This window comes from Anarhichas minor, unplaced genomic scaffold (assembly GCF_050575085.1).
Source record: "Anarhichas minor isolate MPS153535 unplaced genomic scaffold, ASM5057508v1 ptg000023l, whole genome shotgun sequence".
NCBI lineage: Eukaryota > Metazoa > Chordata > Actinopteri > Perciformes > Anarhichadidae > Anarhichas > Anarhichas minor.
Genome location: NW_027466469.1, coordinates 3,863,861 through 3,874,849, shown reverse-complemented (window position 1 = coordinate 3,874,849; position 10,989 = coordinate 3,863,861). Strand labels below are relative to the sequence as shown.

Below are 10,989 nucleotides of genomic sequence, written 5' to 3'. Positions count from 1 at the left end.
TTGTCTTTCTTTGCTAATCTAGACGTGTGCGGATGTCACTGGATCATATAGAAGTAAATGTGAGCTGCTGCTCTTAGCTGAGGAAGGTCATGACCTGCTGATGTAAATGTGTTAGTGACCAACATGTAACCAGGCCAATGGCCCTGTTGCTCAGTTTTACAGGAACAGCAAACTAGCCCAATTAATATATTGTTAATTATATAATCAGAGTGTGTACACATACAATAAATATGACTTATCTAAATGTACATGCACAGAGATAGACATACGGCTTAAAAACAGGTAACAGCGCTAAACAACAATCATTTGACTGCTTTTAGTAGCTGTGCTCTCCTTGTTTCAGTCTTATACAATAACTCATATTGTCAACTCCTACAACTGTGTTCACACACAAGCACAGTGCTAAATCATTCTTTAGACCAAAGTGCTTTCATTATGATGACATGATTTTGTCAGAGGTGCTGAGACGCTGACAGCAGAGTAACAACAGAACAGGTTAGAGGTTGATGATGGTGCAGTGATGATGTAGTAATGAAGGTCAAAATGGGAAGCACAGGTGGTGCTATGACTGGGTGGTAACTGAGGCAAGGTCCACTGAAGGCTGTTTAATAAGAATAAACCAAACATCTCTTTATTTTTCAACTGTCATTATTTATTGCCTCGTGATCAACACATGCTCACTCTTCCATCTATGTATGTTTAGTTCTTACATTACATAAACATAACAAGTAAATACATGATGTATATAACTAGGTTGCAAACTAACCATGAACATCAAATATCAGATGAAATAAACAGCATTAAATACATCTGTATCAATAACTAGACAAATAACAAAGACACAGGTAAATATAACTGAATCTATGGTTTAAATACACTTATATTGCCATGTACTGGTACACTGTAAAAATTATTCTGTGTAATATACGGTAAATTACCGGCAGCTGTGGTTGCCAGAACTTCACCGTAAAAAATAAAGTGAGAATGTATAATACATCACTGTGTATGTTTTTTGCAACCGTAGATTTCACAGTTGAGAACTGTTTTTTGTTCACAGTAAATTACTATAAAAAACCGAGATTTCATAAACCTGTTTACGGTAATATGCAACTTAAACACTAACCGGCTGCAGTTTGTCTCCACTTCTCTGTAGCATCTGTTAGCTTGTCTTGCTTTTGTTTATCTATACTTCTCCCACACGCTGCATCAACGTAGTCTGAAGACTTCCTCCACCGCTGCCAGTGAGCAACGGACTTTCAAAATAAAGAAATGCGTTGTTTTTATCTTTTTTTCAGTTCTTTAAATGCAATTTTACTTACAATTGCCGAGGACTTAGCCTCAAACTAATATGTAGCACCCAATGTAGGTGCATTAATGTCAATGTCACTGTTCAGGGGGTATCATTCCGATCTGAATGTCTGCAGTAACTCCGCACAAAGGTACGGTCATCAGGCACATTCATCTTCCAACTGCTACTGCTCACATATGCAGCTGCAGAGTGCTGTACATGGAAGTCCCAACTGAAAGCACTTGCACCTCCCATGGCAACTTTTCTTACAAGAACACTTGGCCAGTTCCTGACAGCTGGCTGCGATGGGGGTTAACGTCGACCAACATACCTGCCATTTCTCTCCTTTCTGTGTCCACCCCCAATCAGTAGGACTGCCGATGTCTGGCCTGGAGATAGTTGTCTGGCCCCAGATGATCCCAGCCTGATAAGCAGCACGCTTTGCATGTTCTCTCTGGGCTGCCTGAGTTGGTGGAATCGAGTTGTGGGGCCTTTGTTTGCGGGCAAAGAGATCCAGTCTTGCTTCATCCACACCAGTAACTGCGCTTGATCTATCGTACATGAGGACAACACATCTCTCTAACTGTTGCAGGTCCAGGTCACTTATTGGTGTTGGATGCTGGCTGAGATTGGTGAAGGTTTCAGAATCCTCATCACAAATGTTCCAAGTCTGCTATGCTGTCCTCTTCCCTTTCCCATGTGTGGTGGAAAAAAAATCTTTTTAACCTCTCTGTGAGAAATAATCACGATGGAACTTATTAAAATCAATTTTAATGAACAGACACTTCAATCAAAATTCAGCTGCATGGATAGAGCTCTTTCCCCACGGATGGTTCGGAGGTCTAACAATAATAAAAAGACAAAACAGAGTATATATGTGCGTTATCTCGTCTCCTCTCCCTTCACCCTCCCCCTCGCAGATGTCGTTGGCTGCTGCACCCTCCAAGGCAGGTTCCCAGCCTTTTCGTGGGAACAAAGGGGGTTAGGGTGGTATATGCAGGTTTAAGAGATACAAGTTATAACTAAAAGAACCATGTGATAAATTTCCACAACAGTTGACACACTTAAGTTTAGATAAAAACACCTTTCTGGTATTGGACCTTCATGATACACTTGATAATATAACGGTAATAACTTCTGAAGTCCTTCTTCACTCAAACGCTTTATCATTATATAAAACCTGTAAGCAAGAACTCTAAGTTACAAACCTCTTTTTATACATTTCCAAACATGTTAACAAGGCATCCTATAATAGAATGACATCACTGGTGATCAAACATCACATGTATCACCTGCATTAACGTGTCACCTGTGTGTGCTTTACATATCATGGCGCCATCTTGTGGTTGAAATATAAAATACAACAAGTTGTCTCCAAACTAAATAGTAACAGTTGAACTTAACATGTGAGGATTCATCTCAAGTCTCACATGTTTGTGGACTCACACATGAAGAAGCTGCTGAACGCTTTGCCCTCCTACATACAAGACACACTGACATGCTGCTGAAGAGCAGAGCTCTCATTGTTGATGAGAAGGATTTACTAGTAACCAGAGATGTGGATTCATTCTGGTCCTCATGAGGCAGTTTGGAGCTGATCTGTAATGATATTTGTCTTGAGTTCAGTGGTGAGTTAGAAAAGCTACAAACAAGTATTCCCACTAAACCCACTGACAGGAACACTCTGATGACTGCAGGCAGTTTGAATCCTAGACCACTGAAAGAAGGTCTTCCTTTAATAAACCCTAGCCCTATTTTTAGGCCTCTGCTTGAAAATTGCATACCCATACTTAAAGACTGTACATCTGAAACTACAAGGTCTATTTTAATAATTTTGATGGTATAATACAGGTAAAACTTGTGAGAGACCTGTTCAGATGTGTAAATATTGTGTATATGTTACTGGTTAACAGTGAATGAAGATGCACACAGCTCAAATTGAAATGTTTCAGGTTCACCTGAAAAAAAAGCACTTTTATTGAAAATATTTATTTGAAATAATGCAGATTGAAGCCTAAAAATACTCCACAGTCATAGCACAACATCATTGTGGTCTCTACAAGCACATTTTACTTAGATTGAGTGAAGCAGGCCAGCATAAATGAGGTCTGAGTACAGAGTTTCAAGCTGAATTCTCATTTTTGGAACCAGCTTTTGCGCGCCTCTATTCTAATTTTATATACTATATAACTACATATTAACTATATATTCACTTGCTTTATCACTAAGAGTGTTCAATACATCGTAATAAAGCAGTTTGGAATCATTTTCAGCCGTGTTCAGCCATTTTCAGCTCCCATGTCTCTCCTCCATAAAAAAAAATCTCCTCTCAGTCAGTGTCTATGTAAGCTTTGTAAGGCCTGTGATTGGCGGATTTCATCATGTGACACCTTGTTGAATGCGGAAGAGGTTAGGCTCGTTAGAGTTGAACTGCGCCTCACCTGGAAAGCAGACTGAGAGCAGGCGGATGTAGAAAGGGGCTTTGACAAAAAACTGAGTTCAAGTCGGACCGTTTTCAGCCGCCTGCTTCTTCTTCTTCTTTGTTTTGCTGTTTTTGGCGGTTGGCAAACAGCTTTCGGGTGCATTACCGCCTCCCACTGATCTGGAGTGTGGACTAAGGACTCTAATACGACAACCAAACGAAAATAAATACATATACATATATACACATACATATACATATGTGTGTAAATGAATAAAGATATGTTTATAAATAAATATATATATATATAGAAAAAATAAATAATAATACATTTCTTTCTCAAATTCTATTCATTAGTGTTGTTGACTCTAAATATTCCAGAAAAAGTTTCCAACATTTGTCACTAAAGCTTTCCTCTCCAATCTCTCTTAGACCTTTTTTCAAAACTTCTCTCTCTGACTCGTACCTCTGACAGGACAATAAAACATGGTCCATGGTTTCTTCTTCTCCACAAAATGTACACTTTCCATTATTATGCTTTCTAATAACATAGAGGGAACTGTTCAGACCAGTATGGCCATTCCTTAGTCTTGTCATAATCGTCTCCTCTTTTCTAGTTCGTCCACTAGATCCTGCTCCCAACCAATGGTTTATTTTTAAACAGATATCTTCCTTTACTCCCTTTATTACATTCATTCTGACATATCTTTTTAATTTGTCCCTTAATCACCACTTTAGCTTCTGACTTACTTATATTTTCATTAACGATATTGCTCCCACTCTTCAAAGCCCTTTTTGCTGCTTTATCCGCCTTTCAAACAGTAAATCCTCTCTGCTTCTGGAGTGGCAAAATGTCAAACTCGTTAGCACTGCACAGGAGTCTGATGCAATCACCACTCTCTCTGGCCTGACATCCTCTTTCCACTGTAACGCAATAACTATGGCCATCATCTCACATGTAAACACAAATAAATCATCACTAAGTCTCTTCCCACACTCCAAATGGAATTCTGGGATCACTGCTGCTGCTGCTATTCTGCCAGTTTTAGGGTCTTTAGATCCATAAATCTGTATTTAATTGTGGTAACTGATGTATGACTTGAAGATGTTACAGTTTCCCCCACGTTCATCTCTCATCAGTTCAAGGAGGCCAAGATCAATTTCTGGCTGTGGCAGTAACCAAAGAGGAACAGCTAACCACAGCTGGAGAATAACTCCTATAACCTAATTCACTAGCCTTCTTCTGAACAACCCAACCAAAGCTCTTTGTTGGCCTGTTGTCATGTTCCCAGCATGGCTCAATTGCACTTATTGTTGGATGGTTGTTATGTCCTTGTAAACTGACCCAATATGTCATCATGATCTGTATTCTTCTCAATTCCAACGGCATTTCCCCATTTCTACCTGCAATGCCGGCACAGATGTTGTTTTAAAGACCCCACTACATATTCTTAACACTTGTATTACATCCAGTTTTCCCAACAAGGTTTTAGACGCCGTATACACGTAAACACATATTTATTTATATAAATGTTTAAATAAATATGACATCCAAGAACTAAAATATGTCCAATCTTATATCCTCAATTATAATAATAACATAGTTAAATATATGAAAAGACATCCAAACTTAAAGACCAGCAATTTTGGGGTTAAGTGTCTTGCTCAAGGACACATCGACATGCTGCTAGCGGAGCCAGGGATTGAACCGTCGCTCCTCTGATTGAAGACTCTGACTGAACAGTTCCCTCTGTTATTAGAAAGCATAATAATGGAAAGTGTACATTTTGTGGAGAAGAAGAAACCGTGGACCATGTTTTATTGTCCTGTCAGAGGTACGAGTCAGAGAGAGAAGTTTTGAAAAAAGGTCTAAGAGAGATTGGAGAGGAAAGCTTTAGTGACAAATGTTGGAAACTTTTTCTGGAATATTTAGAGTCAACAACAAAACAGAAATGTATTATTATTTATTTTTTCTATATATATATATATATATATATATATATATATATATATATTTATATACATATCTTTATTCATTTACACACATATGTATATGTATGTGTATATATGTATATGTATTTCTTTTCGTTTGGTTGTCGTATTAGAGTCCTTAGTCCACACTCCAGATCAGTGGGAGGCGGTAATGCACCCGAAAGCTGTTTGCCAACCGCCAAAAAAAGCAAAAGAAAGAAGAAGAAGAAGAAGAAGAAGCAGGCGGCTGAAAACGGTCCGACTTGAACGCAGTTTTTTGTCAACGCCCCTTTCTACGTCCGCCTGCTCTCAGTCTGCTTTCCAGGCGAGGCGCAGTTCAACTCGAACGAGCCTATTGTGTGCCGATCGCCGGTGATCGATTCTGCGCACGCCTGGCTTATGTCGAACGAACCTGTTAACTGAAGCACTACGCGGGTTATTTCGAAGATTGACAGCCTTTTAGCCACTCAAAATCGAGATATGCTTGGCCCAGCCCCTATGCGTAAAATCCATTGGTCCAGCAGAAAACTGCTGGCCATTTCCTCATAGAAGGTGCCAGCCGGTTCATTTCACTGCAGAGACAGAGAGGAGGAGACGGACTATTTTTGCTGCATCGGATTTCAATGGATTGCCTGCGTTTTTCGGCACGAAAATCACCAAAAGGTATGCTGACTTTCAATTGTTTTTCTGGAGAGCAGTGTGTGGTTTCTTGGCTTTAGTCATGTAACTTTTGAATGGTTTGACGGAAGTCAATTTGGACACGTTGGGTCGACGCCGTATCGAGCCCTAGTGCGAAATCATATATCCATCCGCCATGATCGCTGCCGGCTTTGTGATGAAAGATGAAAATCGGGTGCACAGTTCGCCGATTTTCTGGAGAAAAATCCGTGATTTTGTGATAAATCTTCTAGTTTATTGAATTAGTTTGTGTATAATTGTGTAAAATGGCTGGTATGATGATTTTGCCCAGACTTTTTTTGTTAATTCGGTATTTAATATGTCTGGAGCATTTTTGATATTTCTTGATGAAAAGTCCATTCGGAACCTCGGTACCGGTACCACGGTACCGCTCGAACCCCAAATTGGGCTCGGTCGGGCTAAAGACAACTACACATTGTAAAATAATTGAAAGAGACTTTAATATAAAATCATTGAATCTTAAAAAAAAGAGTTCCAAACAGACGAGTTTCCTTCTCAATAGACTGATTGTTCTTACAACAAGATCAGAGTCTTTGTTCTTCTTGAAACAAGATTACTTTCTTTATCATGTAAACCTTCAATTTGTTCACATCCATCAGTATGACACATCAATTCAGACAACAGCAACATTTAGTCTTTCAAACAAATAAATGTAAATGTAATTAAAGATATCTTTACAGAAAGTGGTGAGAACAAAATATCTTGGATAAAAGAAGCTCTGGTGATTTCTCTCTTTAAGACACATTCAGTGGAAGAGAAACAACAACTAACAAATACATCAATACACATTTTCAACAAACATTTAGACCTCAGAGAAGTTTACATTTTCCTGCAGAGAAATGTCAGTTCAGGTCAACAAAGATCATCATGAGCAGTGATAGCCTCCATGGTTTAACAGACACAGGAAGGAGCTCCACCTAAAGAAACTCAAACATGTACACAACAATAATGACAAGATGTCAAAGTACCGCCCTCAATGTTTGATTGACAGGTGAAAGAAATCAGGTCTCAGCAAAAATGGACACAAAATGAGTTTAACAGAAATGAATCTGCTGTTCCATGAATCACTTCTGTCTATTTTAGTTTACAGAACTCAGCAGTGGCTCCATGATAATAACACCAAAGTCCAGCATAGAGAGGCTGAGTGAATGTGGTCTGGACTCTGTGGAGGAGAGTCATGGTTTCAGAGACGCTGTAGAAAGACAGAATACCTGCTCTGTGATCCAGGTACACTCCTACTCTGGAGGACTGAGGACCAGAGACGGGAGTTTGGATATTGTTGTACAAAAATATAAAACTGTTTTTGTCACAACGTAACGCCCAAGATTTGTCATTGTATCCAAAACCACATTCATCAGAGCTCCATGTTCTGCTGATATTCTTGTATGCGACTGCTACATAAACTCTTCCTCTCCTCTCCACCTCCCAGTAACAACGTCCAGTCAGACTCTCTCTACTCAGGACCTGACGATATGTAGTGAATCTGTCTGGGTGACTAGAATAAGACTGTTGTTCTCTCATAGCTGTTGCTTTTCTGTTCCCCTCAGATAATAACAGCCTTGTGTTTGCTGTGTTTGGATCCAGTGTGATTTCACTTGAATATCTTAAGAACTCAGCTCTGGTCTTGGGCTCTGCTTGTGAATGAGACAGTAAAACGTCCACTTCAGTCACTGCCAGTGAGACGTTTGTCCTCTTCTCTCTCAGAACGTCCTGTAGTTTATCTCTGACTTCTGACACAGCCGCCGTCACGTCCTCAAAGTAGCTCAGAGGACGGATATCGATGCCGGACGAGTCTGTAGGTTCTCTGAGTGGTGACAGTGAGGGGTAGTTGTGTAGAAACTGGTTGTGATCCTCTGTGTGTGAGAGCAGCTTCAGCTCAGCGTCTCTCCTCTTCAGCTCAGAGATCTCCTGCTCCAGCTTCTCCTGAAGCTCTTTGACTCGACTCACTTCACTTTTCTGCTGGGATCTGACCTGCTGCTTCACATCGGAGCTTCTTTTCTCCATGAGACGGATCAGCTCGGTGAAGATCTTCTCGCTGTCCTTCACCGCTTCGTCGGCAGAGCGATTGACGGCCTCCACCTCCTGCTGAAGCAGCTTCACGTCTTTCTCTCTGTCCTGGATTCTCTGCTGGATGTTTAGTCGACTCACCTCCAGCTCTCTCTGCCTCTCAGTCCTTTCTGCTGCAGCTGAGACTGTGTCGTGGCCTTTGTGTTCATCCACAGAGCAGAGGTAACAGATACACTGCTGATCAGTACGGCAGAACATCTTCATCACCTCATCGTGACGAGAGCAGATGTTCTCCTGGAGCTTCTTGGAGGGGTCCACCAGCTTGTGTTTTGTTAATTGAACCGCATCATAATGATGCTGGAGGTGTTCCTCACAATAAGAGACCAGACAGACGAGACAGGACTTGAGGGCTTTCCGTTTCCTCCCAGTGCAGACATCACAGGACACATCTTCAGGTCCAGCATAGCAGTGATCAGCAGGAGCAGCTTGGAGTCCAGTCTTCTTCAGCTCCTCCACTAAAACTGCTAACATGGTGTTTTTCAGCAGGAGAGGCCTCGGTGTGAAGGTCTGCCTACACTGAGGGCAGCTGTGGAGTTTCTTCACATCCTCTTCATCCCAGAAGCTTTTAATACAGTTCATGCAGTAGCTGTGTCCACAGGAAGTAGTCACCGGATCCTTCAGTAGATCCAGACAGATGGAACAAGAGAAGGCTTCCCGATCCAGCTGAACTCCTTTCTGCGCCATTTCACCTCTCAGTGACAACGACTGTCTGAGTTTCGCTTCACTAGAAGTGACTCTGCTTTGACTTCTGATCTGAACAACATGTGTTAGTTCAGTGAATGCAGCCTGTCAGCTCTATCGCTTCACCACCATGTTGGTTACACCCATCTTTAAAACTGTAGATCTGAAGGGGAGGGAACAAGGAAACACGTGGACAGAGTGGAGCCGGCTGTGTTTGAGAGCAGGAGGAAGAAGGAGGGGTTATCAAGCTGTGCTTCATTCCAGGAAGAGGAGCAGCGCTGTGAATGTGAACTTTGCTTCCTCATTTACAAGCAGAGCCTCGGTTAAAACCTGCTCCACTTTAGAAAACATTTCTCTTTTTTTATTACAAGACAAGAGACAATAAATAAACATAACAACAAGAGGACGACAAGAACAGTGAGATACAAGCCAGCAAACATCATATAGTGTGTGTGTGTGTGTGTGTGTGTGTGTGTGTGTGTGTGTGTGTGTGTGTGTGTGTGTGTGTGTGTGTGTGTGTGTGTGTGTGTGTGTGTGTGTGTGTGTGTGTGTGTGTGTGTGTGTGTGTGTGTGTGTGTGTGTGTGTGTGTGTGTGTGTGTGTGTGTGTGTGTGTGTGAGAAGTAAAGACCATAAGAAAGTACATAAATTACAAAATAACAACAAAAACAAAGTCAGGGGCAGTATCGCCCCGACCACTGGCAGCAAACCACGACCAGGGCACCGTCAGGGAGCTCCAGAACAGGTCAGTAGGATCAGCCAGGCCGGGTTGATTATTATTTCATTAATTAATTATTATTTTGTTTTTTATTGTAATTCTTGTATTGATTGTATTTCATTTCATTTATTATTATCATCATTCTTTTCTTTTTTTTTTAGACTGATCGGTCCAGAAAAACATCTTGAAGACGTTCTAGTTTCTTCACATTTGGTCTCACAGGTGTCCAGTTGATGCAGGTGATACATGTGATGAGATGATCCTATAGGATGCCTTGTTATGAAGCTTTATACATTATAATGTGTTAAGATTGTGCTTATTAAACATTATAGACATGACCTTCATATAATGTGTTACATAATTCCTTATTAATAAATGATTAAATATTATTCTGGTTGACAGGCTTTTATTGATGGCTGATGTGAAATTGAGAAACTCAAGATGGTTTATTAAAGACTAATAACATTTCTAAGTGCAGACATGATGATTTATTATTTACATTGAGAAACATCAGCATTTTAACCAATAAATAATTTGTATCAACTCATTTATCAGAAAGTAAAAAGTATAAATATATATATTAGAGTAACAGACCAACATTTTGGAGAATGAAGCACATGAAGCAGAAACATAAACATGGCATGGCACATGTGCTGAGAGTGTTACCTGCTCTGTAACTACTCCATCTCTCTGAGCTTCAGTCACTTCAAACTGTAAACCACGTGTTGTGCTGCTGAACCATGAGCTCTCTGTATTGTTTCACAGCTACTGTTCATATTTAAGGCTGATAGAAGATTCACTCAATGAAAACAACACATTTACAACAAGATAGAAAAACACATTTCTAAATGATTTTCATCCAGATGTTGATACCTTGAAGTATTATTATGGACATATTTGTGTTATTTGAACATAAAAACAAAGAGAAAGTGTTTGTTTGTGACTGTTCACCTCTCCATCACGTTGATTGAACGTCATAAAGAAAGCCCCGTTAGTTTGCTGTATGTGTGGAGCTGCACTGACTGCTGTGATTGGTGCTCATTGCTCCTCTCCTCCAGGTGGAGGCGCTGTAGGACAAACACACACAACTGGTTTCTGAATGTTTTCATGGGAACTAGAATATAAAGAAGCAGTGATGAAGCTGC

General features: G+C 40.4%; 1 protein-coding gene and 1 long non-coding RNA gene across 2 annotated transcripts; one reads left to right on the top strand and one right to left on the bottom strand.

Annotated features, from left to right (window-relative positions):
* Nucleotides 1-6,802: 6,802 nt before the first annotated feature.
* Nucleotides 6,803-9,192, bottom strand: LOC142955484 (tripartite motif-containing protein 16-like). The gene has a single exon (XM_076097020.1). The coding sequence runs from the start codon at nucleotides 9,129-9,131 to the stop codon at nucleotides 7,455-7,457; it is 1,677 nt and encodes a 558-aa protein (XP_075953135.1). The 5' UTR covers nucleotides 9,132-9,192; the 3' UTR covers nucleotides 6,803-7,454.
* Nucleotides 9,193-9,289: 97 nt separating this feature from the next.
* LOC142955437 (uncharacterized) lies at nucleotides 9,290-10,233 on the top strand. Its single transcript, XR_012955855.1, has 2 exons — nucleotides 9,290-9,871; nucleotides 10,006-10,233. It is a non-coding gene; the product is annotated as an uncharacterized LOC142955437 (long non-coding RNA).
* Nucleotides 10,234-10,989: the final 756 nt, after the last annotated feature.